General features: G+C 36.8%; 1 protein-coding gene across 1 annotated transcript in view; it reads left to right on the top strand.

Moving 5' to 3' along the window:
• Positions 1 to 16409, top strand: part of NAALAD2 (N-acetylated alpha-linked acidic dipeptidase 2) — a 63483-nt gene extending 47074 nt beyond the window's left edge. The window contains exons 18-19 of the mRNA XM_045790754.2: positions 449 to 541; positions 11572 to 16409. Of these exons, the coding sequence (XP_045646710.2) occupies positions 449 to 541; positions 11572 to 11761 (283 nt within the window). The 3' untranslated portion in view covers positions 11762 to 16409. The remainder of the gene's footprint in view (positions 1 to 448; positions 542 to 11571) is intronic.
• The last annotated feature ends 5052 nt before the right edge of the window (positions 16410 to 21461 follow it).

Raw genomic sequence — 21461 nt, 5'->3', positions numbered from 1 at the left:
CCCAAAAAGAGAGTTGGCAGATTCCAAGTGTGAAAGGGGATTCCCTGCCCCTGATGTGCAACTCTCTTCCTGCAGACTGTTGCCACCTTCCTTCCTTTGTTCGTGGTCAGCCTTTATTCGGTGGCACTAAATGGCTTATCAAGAACTTGACAGTACACCCAGTCTGCCTCTGCAGGAGGCCGGGCTCTCCTCCTAGAAAGAATTAAAAATGTCTTCCTGTTCTTTCGGTGGTCTTGAAAAACAAAAGGAACCATTTTCAGTAGGTCTCTCTCCTTATGAATATTAGAAAGATGCCTCGGTTATATGTAGTTTACATATAAGGCTTTACTGTTAATCTGCATTTTCTTCAAAATCTATTGATTTTAGAAGTTTATGTTTCCATGCCTTATCCTGCATTTTAAAATATAGTTCCATGGTAAGGGTTATAGTTACTTATTTATTTTCAAAGTCCCATTGCAGTGAGAATGGTGAACGACCAACTGATGCTCCTGGAGAGAGCATTCATCGATCCCCTTGGTTTACCAGGGAGACGGTTCTACAGGTAAGGAAGCAACATGTTTCACTAAAGGACATTACATACTTCGCTGTGACCAAAACCAGCGTGCCCAAAGTCTGCTTTAAACTGTTGTCATCAGATGAATGGAAGGCACTATGTACACCATGAGGAATACGGGTAAGATTATGTATGTAGTAGAAGTTGTAGCATCAGAAAAGTAACTTCATCTTTATTGCTTTGCTGCAGATGTAAATGACAAATGGTAGTTAAAAAATAAGAAAAATCTAAAAGCTACAGAATCTTAAAGGGAATCTTAGAGCTTATGTAGTTTTTAAGTAGCTACTTAGCCTCAGAATGTTCCGGTGATAGGAAGCTTCCTACCTCATAAGGCAGTCCATCCTCATTTTAAGAAAGGTCTATGTTAACAGAAAGTTCTCTTCATAAAGATCCTTTTCTCTGTAATTTTCTCCCTCTGACCCTGTTGAGCTCTCCAAAATCAAACAGGATAAATCTAGATCTATTTCCATAGAACATTTTAGGTTTTTGAAGATGGCTGCCACGTGCTGCTGAAGCAACATCCTCTTTCTGTATCTGTACCTCTGTTAAGTTTTCTTTTGCTGTCTTGGCTGTGGGCTTGGACAGTCTCCAGTTTTTCAAGGTACATCTTAATCTGCAGTTCCTTGGTGAAAATTTGTGAGGCTATTTATCATCAGATAACATGTGCCAGAGATAGTTCTGTATGTTAGCTTTGTTATAAATATTAGTGACTAGTATTAATCTTTAACTAATTATAAGCACAGGCTTTTAGAGCCCAACTAGCTCATACTAAGTAACCTGGTCAAAATACTTAGCTAAACCTCAGGTTCCTCAGCTGTAAAAGGAGAGTATAATTGCTTCCCCTCCACAGGCTTAGAGATTTCAGGAATGTGGAAACTTGAGCTCAGAGAGGGATACACTCAGTAAATGGCTGCTATTTTTATGAAGTGATAAATAATATGATAAATAAAATAGCCATCAGTTAAGTATCTACATGTCAAAAAGTTGAAAGCAAATCTACATGTTAATCCTCTCTTGTCTGTATTAGTCTGTTATTCATAAGCAAAACATCTTTTTCTCAAAATGAATGCAGACTCCATAGAAGCTTGTAGGAGAAAAAGGAACCATGTTGCTTCAGCATTCCCTTCTGTAACCCACACCCAGCCATTTTCTATTCTCTTTAAAGAAAATCAATGTTTTATATACACAAGTGTACATATCTATATGTTTATTCATCTATATCTACATAAATGGGACCATATATTTTATATCTTGCTTTTTTCATAACAATTTATCTTAGAGATCTTCCCGTGTCAGTATATACTTTTAGCTCTTTCTTCTTATCTGGTGTATAGTGTTCCATTGTTTGGCCTGTATATATAATTTTCAATTCAGTTTGTTTTTTCCCCCATTAACTTTTAGTAAGAGTACTGCCATAGTATATGTCCCTGTGTCCTTTTGAACATTTGTCTTAATATCTATATAATCAGTATATGGATATCAGGGTCAAAGAGTAAACACATTCTCAATCTACGTAACTGCCACACTGTCCTCCAAAAAGATTGCACTATATTTTAAAAACATATTTGGAATTATTAACTGAATATTAAGGCTATATTCTAAAGCTAGGGCAGTACAAGGCGGCAATGTAGGCAGATCCTGAACTCCCCTCCCCCCATGGACACACTTAAGCTACTACATATGGAACAATTTCCTCTGAAAAAGGCCTGAAGACTAGCTGCGCAACTCCTTCCTAGCAAACAAGAAAAAGGCCATACCGAAGAGAGTAGGGGAGTCCGAGAACTAATCATGTCATAAACCCATCTCCAAGCACACAACCCGCAATTAGGAGGGAATTTACAAACCTAGAATTTCTCCCTTGAGGAGTGAAGGTTCATCCTGCACCTGAGAGATGAGCCTCCAGAACATCTGGCTGTGGAAACCACCAGTGCTCACATTCAAGAGACCTAAAGGGTTATAATGAACACACAGCTCTTCAAGGGCTTGCATGGACTCACTTGCCCCAGGGTCCAGGGCAGAAGCAGCCCTCTGAAAAACAGACTTCATGTGGAAAATTCACCTGCTGATCTGAAGGCATCACCTGGAGGAGACTGGTACATGCCATCTGAGCTCCAGAGCACAAGTTCTCCTGGAAGACGTTTTTTTACCTGTGTCTTGAACTTAGTGTTTACAGCTGCTGCCCAGGGATGCCCTCTGATTATGTGGCTCTGGAACCCGAGGGGCTTGCATTCCTGGGTCCCATGAGATTGCAAAAACTGGAGACCATTCTTGACAGACTACCTCCTACAAGGTACTGTATAGACAGCCGACTGAAACAGTTATTTTCTAAGAAAAACGCTTACCTGATTGTACAGGAGCTTTGGCCTAAGGAGAAAGCTTCTGGTCTGGCATACATCTTGGGCCTGTGGCTGATGGAAACAGTCTTTACACCCCTACCCTGCCCTGCCCCAATTTGATGGTAGATAAAAAGTTTTACCTTTGTTGGGCACCCTGATTTTTGCAGCTGCGGCCAGGGCACACCTGTACATGGTCTGGCTCTGGTGGCCAGCAGGCCAATGCTCACAGGTCCCACAAGACTGGAAGCAATGGAGAAAAAGGTCTTAAACAGCTACTTCCAGGGCCCAGCAAGAGGCAGCAGACGGAAGCAGCTCAGTCTTCCAGTGAAAGTAGTCTAGAAGTTTACCATCATGGCTTCAGTGTGCGGGGCAGGCTTCAAATTAAACACACATCCTAAGGATTAACTGTAAACCTTACCAGGGACCTCAGAGGGCAGATGCTATCTTTTGTGTTCTCACTCTGCCTGTTCCAGATAGCAGCTCTTTGTTTTGTAAAAGAAGCATATTTCCTTCTTGCAGGGCAGACTTCAGATCTGGCACTCTTCTAGAGGCCTGTGGAAATGCTGTCGGGCCATGTAGGTTGGGGCAATACCATCATTGTGCTCTTCCTTATTACAGCTTGCTGGTATATTCCAGAGAGCAACTTATCTACTCATCTGGAGTTCCAATTTTTACTACTGTGTCTAAGGGACACCTCCCTATCACCTGGCTCTGGTGGCCCCCCAGCTTCTGCTTGCAGTCCCATAACATGAAACGTATTCGCATACTTTGGAAACCAAACCCTCAGGTAGCAGCTTTTAATCACCCTGAATTTAAGTCCTGAATGAAATACTCCCCTTTGGTACAGTGACGGGTCTTGGCACACCCTCAATACTGGAGCTTAAAAACAGGCTGCTGGGACAATCACAAAATGTGAGGAACAAACAAGATAAAGATTAAATGAAAAGGTTCATCTTCGCCAGGCTACTCCTTCAACATTGGGACAGGTGGCTGTTTCATCTAATGCACAGAAACCAACATATAGCTAAAAAAAAAAAAAAAAACCAAAAAACCAAAAAAACCACAAAGAATTAACAGGAATAGATTCCAATGAAAGAAGGTAAAACTGAAAAAAAAAAAAAAAAAAAAAAGCTTAATGAATCAGAGAGAAGTAATCTACCTGATAAAGAGTTCAAAGTATGGCAACAAAGATGCTAAACAAACTTGGAAGAATGGATGAACACAGTAAGAAGTTGAAAAAAGAGAAAAGTACCAAGTAGAAGTCACAGAACTGAAGGGTACAACAACTGAACTGAAAAATACACCAGGGGTGGGAGGTTACAGTAGATGAGATGAAGCAGAAGAAAGGATCACTGAACTCAAAGACAGGGCACTGGAATTCACCCAAACAGAACAAAAAACAACAAAACCAAAAAGCTTAAGGGACTTACAGAAAATATTCCCAGTGTAGGGAGAGAAGGGGGCTAAAAACCTCCCTAAGCTAGAGAAGGAAACCAACATCCAGATCCAGGGAACCAAAAGAGACACACACCAAATCACATTATAATTACAATGTCAAGGGCAAGGAGTTTATTTAGAAGCAGCAAGAGAAGAACTACTTGTTACATACAAAAGAACCCCCATAAGATATTTAGCAGATTTTTCAGAAGAAACACGGGCCAGAAAGGACTGGCATGATATAGTCTAAGTGCTGAAAAAAAACCCAAAACCAAAAAAACTTCCAAGAATACTCTATTCTGCAACATTATCATTCAGAACTGAAGGAGAAAGAGTATTCCAGACAAACAAAAGCTAACAGGATTCATCACCACTAAACTGGTCTTAAAGGAAATGGTAAAGGGAGTTCTCTAAAAGCTGCAAAGAAAAGGTGCTAATTACTAACAAAACAGGAGAGTGAAAATTTTACTGATAAACATTACAGTAAAAGTAATGGATTAAATAGTATGAAGGTTAAGGCAAGAGTTGTAAAAATAAGTATAACTGCAATAATAAGGGATGCACAAAATTAAGAGGAAATAAAATGTGACACAGAAAACAAAACATGGTGACGAGGGGTGGATAAGAGTAAGAAGGGGGAGCTTTAGAATGCCTTCAGGGTTAAACTGCAATACTCATGAAAGTCCACTTTAAACTGATACATGTAAGGCTCACAGTAACCACAAACCAAAAGCTACATAGACATACCTCTGACGTACTGCAGGGTAGGTCACAGATACCTGCAATAAAGCAAGTCAAGTGAAATTCCTCATTTCCTAGTACATATAAAAGTTACGTTTATACGATATTGTAGTCTATTAAGTGTGCAAAGGATTTCTAAAAAAAACATACATACCTTAATTTATTGCTAAAAATGCTAACCACCATTTCAGCTTTCAGCTAGTTGCAATCTTTTTGCTGGCGGAGGGTCCTGCCTTGATGTTGATGGCTGCTGACAGATTAGAGTGGCTGTGGCAGTTTCTTAAAAGAATACACCATGAAGTCAGCCACATCAATTGACTGTTCTATTTACACGATTTCTCTGTAGCATGTGATGCTGCTTGACTGACTTTTATCCACAGTACAAGTTATTTCAATATTGGAGTCAATTCTCTCAAAGCCTTGCTGCTGCTTTTAAATAAGTTTATGTAATATTCTAAACCCTTTGTTGCCACTGTTGAATCCACTGTTCAATCTTCACAGCATCTTCACCAGGTGTAGATTCCATCTAAAGTAATGAACTTTTTTTTGCTTATCCATAAGCAGCAACTCTTCATCCATTACAGTTTCATCATAAGATTGCAGCAATTAAAATATATTGATTATGAAAATTAAGGCTAGCATCCCTGAAGAGGAGAGATGCAAAAATCTTCCAGTAAACAGCAAAGTGAATTCAATATATTAAAAAGATCATTCACTATGATCAAGTTGATTTATTTCAGAGATACAACTCTTTCAGTATCCACAAATCAATGTGGTATGTCACATTAACAAAATAAAAGGTAAAAATCCTATGATCGAATTAATATAGATGCAGAAAAAGCATCTGACAAAATACAGTATCTGTTCATGATAGAAAGTATCAGTAAAGTGGGTTTAGCGCAAGCTCATGTAAGACCTACCCCCCATGTGCCCTAATACTCATGGTGAAATACTGAAAGCTTTTCCTCTAAGATTAGTAACAAGACAAGGATGCCCACTCTTGCTACTTTTATTCACCATAGTCTTGGAAGTTCTAGCTGCAGTAGACAGGAAAAAGAAAAGTCAGTCAAATTGGTAAGGAAGAAATAAAACGGTCACTATTTGCAGATGACATGGGACTACATACAGAAAACCTAACAACACCAAAAAATGAGAACCAGTGAATTCAGTACAAACCCAATACACAGAAATCTATTACATTTCTATATACTACTAGCAAAGTAGCAGAAAGAGAAATTAAGCAAACTGCTTTACAACTGTATCAAAAAGTATAAAATACCTGTGAATAAATTTAGCCACAGAGCTGAAAGATCCGTACTCTGAAAACTATTAGATACTACTAAAATGGAACACAATAAAAACAAATGCAATCCCTATCAAAATATCAACAGCGTTTCCCACAAAATTAGAATAAAAAAGCCTCATATTTGTATCACAACAAAAAACATCCCAGATAGCCAAAGCAATTCTTGTGAAAGAAGAGAGCTGGGGGTATATACAATCCCAGATTTCAAGATACACTACAAAGCTATAATAATCAGTATGACATAGGCAGAAAAACTGACACACAGAACAGAGAGACCAGAAATAAACCCATGCTTGTATGATGAGTAACGTACCAAAAAGGAGGCAAGACTGTGCAATGGAGTCTCTTCCATAAACGATGCTGGGAAAAATGGACAGCAACATACAAATGAAATGAACCACTTTCTTACACCAAACAAAAATCAACTCAAAATGGATTAAATGCCTAAATAAATGTGAGAGCTAAAACCATAAAACCCAACAACATAGGCAGCAATCTCTTATACACTGGCCTTGGCAATGTTTTCTGCATAGGTCTCCATAGGCATGGGAAACAAAAGCAAAAATAAACTATTGGGAGAATATCAAAATAAGAAGCTTTTGTGCAGCAGAGGAAACCAAAAAATGACAACCTACTGAATGGAAGAAGAAATTTGCAAATGATCTCATCCAGTAAGTGGTTCATATCTGAAATACATAATTGATACAACTCAACAAAAAGTCCCCAGTAATCATTAAAAAAATGGGCAGATAACCTGAATATACATCTTTCCAAAGACAACATACACATGGCCAAGAAACACATGAAAAATGTGGTCTCCATCACTAATCATTAGGGAAATGCAAATCAAAACTGAGGTATCACCTCACAACCGTCAGAACGGCTAGCATCAACAAGACAAGTGTTGGCGAGGATGTGGAGAAAAGGGAAGTCTCCTGTACTGTTAGTGGGAATGTAAATTAGTGCAGGCGCTAGAAAAACAGCATGGAGTTTCCTTAAAAAGTTAAAAATAGAAACACTACATGATCCAGTAATTCCATTGCTGGGTATTTATCCCCCAAAACCCCAAAACACTAAATGTATAAATATTTAACTAAATACAAATATATGTGTCTTTATTTTACCTAAATGTTATTTGCAATAGCCAACGTAGGGATGGATGAAGTAGATAAGATGTGGTATATATACAATGGAATATCAACCCTAAAAAAGAAAATCTTGCCATCTGCAACATGGATGCACCCAACTAGAGGGTATTATGCTAAGTCAGTCAGAGAAAGATAAACACCATACAATTTCACTTCAAAACAAACGAACCAACAAACTGGTGATTGCTAGAGGAGAAGGTGGCAGGAGTACGGGGAAAATACGGGATTAAGTGGTACAGACTTGCAGTTATAAATAAGCCACAAGGATGAAGAGTACACCACAGGGGATACGGTCGGTAATACTCTAATAACTTTGGTGACAGATGGTAACTACATTTACTGCAGTGAGCATTTCTTAATGTATGTAGCTGTTAAATTACTATTACACACCCGAAACTAGTAACACTGTATTGTCAAATGTATTCCAGTAAAATTATATATAAAGTTTGAAATCTTACAAGAATAACTGAATTATAGTTGGAAAAATGGTGTCAAAAGACTTGATGCAGGTTTGCCACAAACCTTCAATTAAAAAACAACAAAAATGAGAGCACAATAAAATGAGGTAAGCCTGTATTAGATACAAGAGAGATAAAATTTAAGCATACTGTACCGTCAAACCACAAAGGGTGAGGGCAAGAAAATAAGTAACAAGGAGGAACTACAAAACAGCCAAGAAAACAACTGACAAAATTTCAATATGTATGTAAATACTGATTATTTTAAATGTAAATGGAATAAATGCTCCAGTGAAAAGACAAGGTGGCTGAATGAATAAAAAAACAAGACCCATCTATATCATGCCTAGAACAGACTCACTTCAAATGTAAAGACCCACACAGACTAAACACGGAAGGCATGGAAAAAGATACCGAATGCAAATGGAAGCCAAAGAAAGCAGGGATAGCTATACTAGGATCAGACAAAATACTTTAAAATGAAGACTGTAATAAGAGACAAAGAAGGAAATTACACAATAAAAGGTCAAACAACGATATAACATTTGTAAATATTGATGCACCCATCATAAAAACCTGAACATACAAATTATTAACAGACTGAAGGAACAGGAGGAGACTTATTACACATCAATGGCTAGTTTCCAAACAAACAAAAAAAATCACTATGGACACGTTAGCCTTAAATGACACATTAGACCATATGAAATGAAAAGATATACACAGAACATTCCAACACACATTCTTGCAAGTACATGTGGAATATTCTCCAGGACAGGTCATGTTATGCCAAAAAACAAGTCTTAATGAATTCAAGAAGAATGAAACATCCAGCATCTCCTTTGACCACAGCGGTATGAAACTAGAAATCAGTTACAAGAAGAAAAGTGGAATATTCACAAATAGGTGGAAACTAACATTCTACTAAACAGCTAATAAGGTCAATGAAATCGAAAGACAAAAAAAATACCTTGAGAAAAATGAAAATGGAAATATAACATGGAAAAATTTGTGGGATGCAGCAAAAGCAGTTCTAAGATTGGAGTTCACCAGCAATGAATACCCTACACATCAGAAAAAAGTAAAACTCTCAAGCAACCTAACATCACACCTCAAGGAAGTAGAACAAATGAAGCCAAAAGTTAGAAGGAAACAAATAACAGAGGAAATCAAGGAAATAGAAATTAAAGAGCCAAAAGAAAAGTTCAATAAGATGAAGAGCTGATTATTTCAAAAGATGAAATTTATAAACCATTCACTAGATTCACCAAGAAGAGAATGGGCTCAAATAAATAGAGGAGACATTACAACTGATACCACAGAAATAAATAAGAGACTATGATCAACAATCATATGCCTACAAATTAGACAACACAGAAGATATGGACAAACTTCTAGAAACATATAACCTTCCAGGACTGAATCATGAAGAAATGAACATGAAAATAGAAAATGTGAATAGACCAGTTATTAGTGAGGAAATTGAATTAGTAATAATAAACCTCCCAACAAACAAAAGTCCAGGACCAGATGGCTTCACCGATGAATTCTACGAAACATAGAAAAAATAATCAGTACCAATCCTTTTCAAATTCTTCCAAAAAAGAGAAGGGGGAACACTTCCAAACTCATTTTAAAAGGCCGGCATTACCCTGATAGGAAAATCAAACAAGGATGCCAAAAGAAAATTACTAGCCCATATGATGAACATAAAAGCAAAAATCCTCTATAAGACTCAGCAAACCAAATTCAACAGTATATTAAAAAGATCACATACCAGAAATGGGCTTTATTCCAGGGATACAAAGACGGTTCAATATCCACAAATCAGTGTTACATATCACATTAACAAAATGAAGGATAAAAGTCTTTAATAGATGCAGAAAAAGCACTTGACAAAATTCAACATCCATTTTTATTAAAACTCAACAAAGTCATGTAGAAGAAATGTAACTTAATAATGGGCATGTAAGACGAACCTACAGCTGATAGCATATTTAATGGTAAAAGGCTGAAAACTTTTCCTCTAAGGGCAGGAACAAGACAAGGATGCTTATTCTTGCCACTTCTTTTCAACATAGTATTGGTAGTCCTAGCCAGAGCAATTAGGCAAGAAAAAGGCATCCATATTGGAAGGAAGTAAAACCATTATTTGCAAATGACGTTATATATAGATAAACCTAAGGAATCCACCAAAAAAACTGTTAGAATGAACAAATTCAGTGTAAGGTGAAGATGCAAAATCAATAGACAGAAATTTTATTTCTATTCACTAATATTGGCCTACTCGGAAGAGGAATAAAGAAAATAATTCCATTTACAACTGCATCAAAAAGAATAGACTACCTAAGAACTTAACCAAGGTGGAAGGCCACAAGGCTATTAGATGCCAGTTCGAGGATTCAAACCAGGTTTGTACAATCCTTGTATCTATATATCTTTTCCCTGTACTCTGCTTTTACAGTTCTCCAGGAAAGGGCAAGTATACTAATGAATAGCTACCACCTTTATTTGTAATAACTCATATATAGGTCAGATTATCAATGTTTTGATATAAACCATTTAGCACCTACACAGGCTTTAGTGAGGAAGATCCATTTGAGGCCATACTAAGATGTAAAAGCCAAGAGCAATAAATCCTGAGGTACTGGGGCACCTGGGGGGCTCAGTTAGTTAACCATCTGCCTTCCTCTCAGGTCATGATCCAGGGGTTGTGGGATCCAGCCCCATGTCAGGGGGAAGAGCCCTCAGCAGGGAGCCTGCCTCTCCCTCTCCCTCTGTCCTCCTCCCTGCTTGTACTCTCTTGCTCTGTCAAATAACTAAGAAAAAAAAAAAAATCCTGATGTACTTTGGATAACCAAAATGCTCTGCATTATAAATTTCTACTTGATCATTAATAGGGACTTAAATAGTTTCACAGTCTCAGAGACTGTAGATTTAACTTTCTGGAAGGCAGAATTCCGCACAATTACTGGAAAGAGAAGTAGTTGGATCTCTTCAGGCACCTCTAAGATAAAATAGGAAGTCAAATGCAAAACTTTCCTTCTAGATCAGAAATTAAATGTGTCTACAGGCAATTCATATATAACTGCTTTATCTTCGTGGAATGGACTTCATTATCCTCATTTGTATTTTGGGAATACAAGCTTATTTATTGATTTTTAGTGCCTAAGAGTATTGGGAACAAGCGTTATTCTTGTTGAATCTCTCAAACGATACATTTTTTTCAGTCTCTTCTCTCATTAAATATATCCATAAAGGATACCTGTTACCACTGTTAGGGCATCTGCTGGCAGACAAGTGATACATAACTTACAAGAATGAACCACTTCCTTCCATTTGTATGGGTTGGCAACATTTGTGAGACTAGTCTTAGTGAATGCATAGTCAGCTTTCTTTGCTTAAAATTATACTGTTATATAAGTATGTTAAAACAATTATAGGTCTTCATTTTGGAATAAAAAAAAGTGAATGCCAGGAGGAGACATACTGTTCTTAAGATGTGGTCTAACAAAAGGGAGTGCATAGAGAAGCATATAAAATGTATGTATACTCTTTAGCTCAATCTGCCATCTCTGTTTTTTTCTATTAGGCACATCATCTTTGCTCCAAGTAGCCACAACAAATATGCTGGAGAATCATTTCCTGGGATCTACGATGCTATGTTTGATATTGAAAATAAAGAAGACTCTCGTTCAGCCTGGACAGAAGTAAAGAAACACATTTCTATTGCAGCCTTTACAATTCAAGCAGCAGCAGGGACTCTGACAGAAGTATTATAGTAAGGTCTCAGCCAAGTGGCTAGCCATTGAAAGTGTTACTGAAAGTCTGAGGATAAAATTCTTCCTAGTTTTTTGATAACTCACAATGCCAGAGTATTGTATAATCTTTTCATATCATGTTTTGATTTTAGAGACTTCCATCCTGTCCATCTGTAAAGAGGTCTTTTGGCTCTTTAAAAATTCATAACTTCATCACCAAAGCGTTAAAAAAAAAAAAAAAAAAAAAAAAAACCCAGGGATGGGCAGAAACAACATAAAGTAACTGAAAATTCCCTTAAATAAAACATGGTAAGGAACATGGAAGTCTCAGACATTGCTGATAAAAATGTAAAATGGTACAGGCAGAAGAATACCTAAGAGTTGGTTAGTTTCTTATAAAATTAAAAATACAGGTGACCCTTGAACATGGTTCTGAACTGCACACATCCGCTTATACCTGGATTTTTTCTCATACAGTACTGTGCATGTATGTTCTCTTCATGATGACTGTAACGGTTTCTCCAGTTGTAAAAATACAGCATATAATATACAAAATATGGGTTAATCAAACTGTTACCAGTAAGGCTTCTGCTCAGCAGTAGACTGTCAGCTATTAAATTTTTAGGGAGTGAAGTTATATGCAGATTTTGGACTGCATGATAGATTGGCACCCCTGACCCTCACACTCTTGAAGGGTCAATTCTAGTAACCTTTGCAAGTTATTGTTTCACAAGTTATTTTGTTTTCATCATCTTTACTCCAGAAATGATCATTAGAATAGAATAAGTGATTCTGTGGCAGAATAGTGTAATTAATCAAGGATGTTATAGAATGTGCTTGAACTATTTCTTAAAAATGTCTTCCCCCAGGAGTACTTTACCTATGAGATGTTTTATGTAAGCCACTTGGTAATCACAAAGCAAAAATCTAGTGATGAAACATAAAAAAAGGGGAGACTGAGCAAATCACCATGGAAATCCACTTTACAAAGATAGAAACAGGGAAAGGAAACACAGGCGATACACAAAACAGCTAGAAGGCAAACAACAATAAGATGGTAGTAGCAAGTACTTATGAACAGACTGAATTCACCGAAGGGTAGGGCGGCTGGATGAAAAAAACACCTAACTCCACACTGTCTAAAGGAAGTTCATTTTAGCTCTAAAAACATACACAGGCTCAAAGCGTCGAACAGAAGAAGATGTTCCACGCAGGTGGATAACAAAAGTGGGTGTAGCCATACTTATGCCAGAAAAAATACACTTCAAGCCAAAAACATTAACAAGTGATAAAGAAGTCATTATATAATGATAAAATAACAAAGACATCAAGAACAGAGAATGATCGTAAATATACACACATCCAACATCAGAGCACCGCGATTAAAAAAATTCTAACATTTAAATGGAGAAATAAACAATACATTAATAGGGGACTTTAATACTATTAGAACAAATAAATCACGCAGACAGAAAATCAAAAAAGAAACACTGGAATTGAACCAAAACACATTCTGAAACAATGATTTATAGAGCATGTATAGAACATTCCATCCAAGAGCAGCAGAATACACATTTTTCTCAAGCGCATATGAACATTACCCAGGGCAGATCCTATGACAAGGCACAAAACAAATCTCAGCAAACTTAAGATTGAAATCATACCAACTCTCTTTTCTGACCACAATGGTATAAATTAGAAATCAGCAAGAGGAACGTAGAAAAATCCACCAGTATGTGGAAACCAAGTAACACACTTCTAAACAATCAGTCAAAAAATAAAAATGGGAATAAATTATCTCATCTCATGGGATACAACAAAGCAGTCGAGAGGCAAGTTTAGCTAGTATGAAATGCATATATTAAGAAATTACAAAGATCTCAAGCAACCTGACGGTACACCTCTAGGACGCATAAAAGGAAAAAGCCTAGAGGTGGCAGAAGGAAGAAATAAAATCAAAGCAGGAATAAAATCTCTATTTCAGAAAAAAACTATGTGTAAACTAAAGGCTGGTTCATCAAAAAGATAAAACTGACAAAACTTTATTAGCCAGACTTAGAAAAAGACATAAAATCAGAAATGAAAAAGACCGTACAACTGATACTACAAAAATACACAGGATCATAAAAGACTATTACAAACAACTCTATGCCCCAAATTAGATAACCTAGAAGAAATTTCTAGAAACAACCCACCAAGACTGAATCAAACGCAAAGAAAAAATGTGAATACAGACCGATAATGAGCAAGAGACTGAATCAAATAACTTAAAACCTCCCTGTACAAAAAATAACCCAGGACCAGATGGCTTCATTGACAAATTCTAATAAACACTCAAAGGATTAATACCAATCTTTCGCAAACTCTTCCAAAACCTTGAGGTTTAGGGAATACTTCCAAACTCCGCTTAATAGGCTGACATCCTGGCACCAAAGCCAAATAACACAACAAAAAAAGGGGTGTCTGGGTCACTCAGTTAAGCATCCAACTCTTGATTTCAGCTCAGGTCATGATCTCAGGGCTATGAGATCAAGCCCCGCGTTGGGCTCTGCACTGGGCAAAAAGCCTGCTTAAGATTCTCTCCCTCTCCTTCCCCGCAACCCTGCTCACATGTGTGTGCTCTCTAAAAACAAAAAACCACAAAAAGAACTAGAGACCAATATGCCTGATAAATATAGATATAAAAATTCCCAACAAAATATGAGCAAACCGAATTCAAGACCATACAAAGATTACACACCGGGGTTAGATGGGATTTTTCCCCAGGGTACAAGGATGGTTCAACATACACAAATCAATACATGTGACACATTACATTCCTGAAATGAAAGATAAACATCATGATCATCTATGCATTTCACAGAATGCAAATCCTTTCATGATGAAAACTTTGGCAGACTGAGTATAGAAGTAACATACCCCACCATAAAGGCTATTTATGACAGACCCACAACTAACATGATAACTCAGCTGAGAAGAACTGAAAGCTTTCCCTGTATCCAAATCAGGAAGGGAAGAAGTCAAACTGTCCCGTTTGCAGTTATATGATTTTTTATATGCAAAATCCCAAAGACACAACCAAAAAATTGCTGGAACTAAAGAGCAATTTCAGTAAAGTTGCAGGACACAATGATCAATATACAGAAATAAGTTACATTCTTATATGCTAAGGATGAAATATCTGAAAAAATTATCCCATTCACAGCATTAGAAACAATCTATTTAGGAATAAATTTTATCAAGTAAGTAAAAAGATCTGTACAATGAAAACTAAGGCTTTGCTGAAAAAAATTTAAAGACACAAACAAATGGAAAGACATCCTGTGTTCATGGATCAAAAGAATTAGTATTAAAAAGTCCATACTACCCAAAGCCATCTACAGATTTGATGCAATCTCCATCAAAATACCAATAGCATTCTTTACAGAAAAACAATCCTAAAATTTGTATGGGACCCCAAATAGCCAGAGCAATCTTGAGGGAAAAGAACAATGCTGGAGGTATCCCACTTGCTAATTTCAAACTATACTACAAAGCTACAGCAATAAAACCAGCATAGTGCCAACACTAAAAGAGACATATAGACTAACAGAACTAGAGAGCCCAAAACTAAACCCCTGCATGTGTAAGTCAACTAATAAATTTGACTAGGGAGCAAAGAGCACCCAATAGGGAAAGGATGGTTTCTTCAGCAGATGGGTGTTGGGAAAACTGGATAAACACAGAGCAGTGAAATGAGACTCCTATCTTTTACCACTCACAAAAATTAACCTGAAATGGATCAAAGACTTAAACATAAGACCTGGTACTTTATACTACAAGAAAACAGGGAAGAAGCTTCCAACAATGGTCATAGTAATGTTTGAGATATGACCCCAAAAGCACAAACAAAAGCAAAAAAATCAACAAATGAGACATCAGAGTTAAAAGTTTTTCACACAGCAAACGAAAATGAAAAAAGCAAGCTACAGAATGGGAGAAAATTTTTGCTAATCGTATATCTGATAAAGTGTTAATATCCAAGACATATAAAGAACTCCTACAACTGGACACAACCCCAACGAATCCAAAAAATGGGCAGAACTAAACATTTTCTAAAGACGTCCATCTGCATGGTGAAGATGCTCAACTTCATTAATCATCAGGAAAATGCAAATTAAAACCACAAGGAGGGATGCCTGGGCAACTCAGTCAGTTAAGCATCTGCCTTCAGCTCAGGTCATTATCCTGGGATTGGGGTTCTGGGACTGAGTCCCTCATCCAGCTCCCTGCTCAGCAGGAGCCTGCTTCTCCCTCTGCCTGCAGCTCCCCTTGCTTGTGCGCCTACGCTGTCTGACAAAATCTTTACAAACACAAAAAAACCCAAGGAGACATCACCTTACATCTATTCAAATGGCTATCAACAAAAAGACAAAGTGTAACAAGGATGTGGAGAAAAGGGAGCCCTTGTGCACTGTTGGTAGGAATATAAATTGGTACAGCTACTATGGATAACAGTATAGAAGTTCCTTAAAAAAATTAAAGAACTATCACATCTAATAATTCTCCTTCTGGGTATTTGTCCAAAGAAAATGAAAACACTAATTCAAAATGATACATGCATCCCCGTGTTCACAGCATTATTTACAAGAGCCAAGATATGGAAAGAACCTGTGTCCACTGATAGATGGAATAAAAAAAAATGTGGTATGTATACACACACACACTTTCTCAGTCATGAGAAAGGATATCCTGTCATTTGTGACAGCATGGATAGACTTAGGGCACATTATACGAAGAGAAAGACAAGTGCTATATGCTGTCACAGGTGGAATTTAGAAAGGCCAAAGCTGTAGAAACAGAAAATAAAATGGTGGTTGCCAGGGGATAGAGGCTGTGGGGTCAAGAACAGATGTAGTTTAAGGGTACAAATTTGTAAAAAGTAGTTAATATGCCTTAGAAATATAATACCCAGTACACTGAATAAAACAAAGATTAGAACTAAATTATTCCAACTGCCAAAAATAATTACCAAATATAATAATTACATAATGTGATAGAGGTGCTAATTATTGCTTCAATGGCAACTGTATTACAATGTATAAATGTATCAAATTAACATGTTGTACACCTTAACTTTCCTTGGAAACAGAGGCCTGTGTGGTCAATTATCACCAGCACAAAGAAGTCACTAAAAAGTGTTTTTGTTAAATAATTAAGCAAAGGGATGGCTACAATGCTGAAGATGCTTACAAACTTTTAGATCTTATTAAAAATGTTAATAAACCTTGTAAATTTCATACCTACCAAACTCAGAACTTTCTGGAGAAAAACTATTAAGAAAGCTAAAACTCAGCCAGTCTAAAGATTATCTGGCAAAGCATAATATATGAAAAGTCCATCATCCATGCATGCTAGAGATCTCCCTTTGGAAGAAGGGACCTATAATTTATAACAATTTTACATGTGGTTCTTGATTCATTAAACACTCTTAAGGTTCAGGTTTAAAAAGTCTTTCCCTTATAATTTGATGGAGTATCTTCCCTAACTTTTCACAAATGAGAACCCATCCAGTTTCACATAATTGAAAGAATAAGTCTGTTTGCATAATACACCAATAATTTTAATCTGTTGCTTCTTTCACCCTGTTACAATGACGTTGTTCGCCTATGTACTCAGCCTTTCAATCATCCATATCTTAAGTATACAGAGATGCAGAAAATTGTTCCAAAGTCCAGATGATAGTAAGGCCAACTTACATGTACAAGACTTTACAAGACAAATTCATTGCCATGAGCCTATTACTTTCATTCAGTCCTACTCCACCCCTGATTCTTCTCAATTGCCCACCTGCCCTTTAAAGGTCCTTATCAAGTAGGTCAGTGGCTCCAATGATTAGTGCAAAAACTGAAAACCCACAATCCTTTCATAATGTGGTCATTTGATGCTAAGAGAAAAGACTAATAAACAAATGGCAGTTACAATTTTAGGTTTCACATGGTGACTTAGATGTCTTTAGTGTCATGGTAAAGAGTTTAAGGACTTAGGAATCAAAGTTTCTCAATTTAAAATCTAATTTCACCATCTGTTACTTATGTGACCTGAGGCAACATATGTAGTTTTCTTTTGCCTCTGCTTCTCTATCAGTAAAATAGGGGTAATAGTACATAATCATATGGAGGTGTTCTAAAATTAAATGAAAAGCTATTAACCTCTCTAGTTGCCAAACTCTTGAACAAAGAATTAGCTATAGTTAGGTCTACAGTTTTGAATTACTTGTAACTGATACCTAAATTCCTAAGCCTCAACTGCAAAATTTGTGAAGTCTTCTAAACTAATCACAAGTGAATTATAAAGTCCTATTACACACTTACTTTTCCTGATGGTTTTAAATTACCTACCTGAAAAATTGTACTAGAATTCCACCTAACTTTCAGTTCTAATTTTCCTTATCCTGATATTGGCTTTTTGCTCCCTTGTATTTGTTCCTCCCCTCTGCCTCCAACAAAGCCTTTTCATGCTAATAATTTAAGGAGTTTTATGGAGGTGGGGAAGTGTCCTGGTTGAAATCCTTTAGGTATCAAAACCAGTCCAAGTTGGCCTCGAATATGAAGTCTGCAGTCTGAAACCAGTCTGTCATTAGAATCTAGCTTTCATTAGTAGGGGGAGCCTTTTAAAGTTTTAACAATTTTAATTCCAAGAAACCCATTAATTCTAATAAGCCCAATGCATTGAACGTTTATAATTTGTGGATTTTATTTGTTGACACACATAATCTTTACATTTTCTGCCACCTTAAGAATGTATCACACCCAACTAAATTGTTTAATCGCAGGTACTGACAGAATCAAGCAAGAGATAGTCTGTTGTGAATTTATGTTGTTTTTGTCAACCCAGCAGCCTTCTTTCCGCATTCTTCTGGCAAAGAACTTCAATTTCATATACAGGACCCGGGGCAGGTGGTTCAGGCGGCACGCACTGCATATTCAGTTTAAGCCTGAACAGTCCCTTATTGGACTGACTTTTCTTGGCGCCCGTGTACTTCTACTTCATCATACTCAAGGGCAGGGTCTGTCACTGTTTTCTGAAGTTCAGAATGCTATCAATTCTGCATCCTCAAAGTCAGCTAAATGGAATACTTACATTACTATTTACTTATGATTTCCAAATCCTGAGAGCCAGACAAGGCCTCCCCATAAGCCTCAAAACTCACCAATAGCCTGGACTATTTCACCTGGATCTTATAAACATTCCTTGGACTCAGCAGTTCTCTATGAAAATCACTTCCTCCAATATCTTTTTCTATATTCCTTATCTTGATCACAAAGCTAGGAGTTACCCAAAAGTTTCACTCTCTAGCCCCTAATAATTTGCAGTTTTAAGATCCTGAGTCCCTTAATTTATCCCCTTCTCGTCCTACTGCTTTTGTTGCATTTCATTCCTTCATCCTATGTGGTCTTTCCCTATAACTACTTCCAATTACACCTTCCTATCAAACTGTTCTTTTCTAAAATAAAATGCAAGCCGTATTACAAACATATGGAATAACCTAATTGAAGGCAAAAGGTGATCGACTAACTCTGAGTCTGTACAAGTCTTGAAATGAGTAAGACTAAAGGCAAGAAGAAACAAACACTGTACTCTAGTCGATAAACTTCCGTGGGAGGTTAGGTTAATAATTCTGATACTGCTATACATGTGTACTGCAATTGAACAATTAAGCAAATGCACAGCAGATGGCAGAAGCCATGTTTTCACTGTAGGAGTAAAGTTACAGAGAAGCAAGAGGAGGAGGCTAGAGTGATCTATGTGGTAACATATTAGTGTTGGAGATATAAGTATGAACTCATGTTTAGCTTAATACAGATACATGGTTCCTTATAGAAACGTTTATAGATATGGGTATAGACACAGGTTGGTATATACATTTCCTTGCAATCAGGTGAGTGAGCCTAGAAGCAAAGACACCACAGTAGCAATGAGTATACACCTAACATCCACTAATACCATTCTTCAATAAAGCAAGGATCCTTGGAGAAACGGCTCACTGGAACATCTTGAAGTGCCAGAAATTAAAAAAGTGCTAAACAAAACAAAACTAAAAACCCCACAATGAGAGGACAGCAGTATGACAAAAAAACACAGGAGCCAATTGAATGGCCTTAATAACCAAAGCTGGAACAATCTGAGAAATAAAACAATGTAATACTAGATTATAACTTGAAATAGGAAACAGTCCATAATGAAATAAATAAAAGATGAAATAAATTAGGAAGAGACAAATCTATGCACAAAAATTCTGTAAGTGTGGACTGCACATAGTGACTTCCTTTTGAAGGACAGAAAGAAACAAAGTAACTTTACATTTAAAAAAAAAAACTGAAAAATCCTGCCTTAATCAAAATGTTAAGGCATGTTCAGAGTATGTATCCATGATACCACCAATGAGAATGACACCGACGTCTGTGGTTTTCTTTCTCAATACACATAAATTCAACCCTAAGAAAATCACCAGACAAATCCCAAGTGAGGGCCATTCTACAAAATACCTGACCAGTCAGTATTCCTCAAAACTGTTAGGGTTTTGAAGGAAGTCTAAGAAACTGTCAAACCAAGAGGAGCCCAAGAAGACATGATGACTAAATATAATGTGGTATCCTAGATGGGGTCCCGGAACAGAAAAAGACATTAGGTAAAAATTAAGGAAATCTGAATAAAGTATGGACTTTAGTTAATAAAATGTATCAATACTGGTTCATTAATTCTAACACATATATCATACTAATGTAAGATGTTAATATAGGGGCAATTGGATATGAAATACATGGGAACTCTCTTGTACTACCTTCAATTTTTCTTTAAATCCCAAACTGTTCTAAAACAAAAAGTAAATTTAAAAGACATTAAGTTGATAATAGGGAAAAAAATATAAGCCTAATTACACTTCCATGTTGCTAGGACAAACTTTATTGTACGTCAACATTTTTCTGCAAATTTTTGGGCCCCATTCCCAGAATTTCCTACTAAGGTCTGAGGTTGGGGATCCAGAATTTGCATTTCTAATAAATTCCAAGATGTTGATCCTACTGGTCTAGAAATGGTATTGTGACAGCCACTGGCCTAGCCTAGAAGATGAAAGTCACATCACCCCTTGCTATCTGTCCTGTATTTACAATCTTATCTGTCTTTCCTATGCAGGCATCTTACATTGCAGACACTTTCAATTACGTAATTGCTTTAAGTTGGTCTCATACTAATGGGGAAACAAAGACAAATTTGATGCTGTTTCATTACACATCTTTCTAACATGCAGATACGAATTCCTATCTGTAAAGCTACACACAGGACACATACCATTATTCAAAAGACAATGGAAACTCTATAAACTCACTAGCTTTGACTTAGCCAAGTTACTGAACCTATGCAATAAATCACTTTTCCCAACTGTAATATGATAGAACCCACCTCATAGTTATCACTAGGATTAGTTCATAGTCATTAAAGTCTTTAGAACAGTGAGTGGCCCATAAGAAGGGCTGCGGATCTTCTTGATATTTACAAGAGCCAATCAACATGCCAAACACTATACTAGGAAATGGGAGATATTATGGTTGGCCAAAACACAGTCAAGGTTGTTGTCAGTCTACAAGAGTATACAGACATTAACAAATTAATCATACAAATAAAATATGAACATGGAACTGTAAACTATAATAAGCATTTGAAGGAAAGGATCACAGTA

Source organism: Ursus americanus, chromosome 16 (genome assembly GCF_024610735.1).
Source record: "Ursus americanus isolate L20-20 chromosome 16, mUrsAme1.1.p, whole genome shotgun sequence".
NCBI lineage: Eukaryota > Metazoa > Chordata > Mammalia > Carnivora > Ursidae > Ursus > Ursus americanus.
Note: the sequence above shows the minus strand (reverse complement) of the source record. Positions and strands in the feature narration are given on the sequence as shown.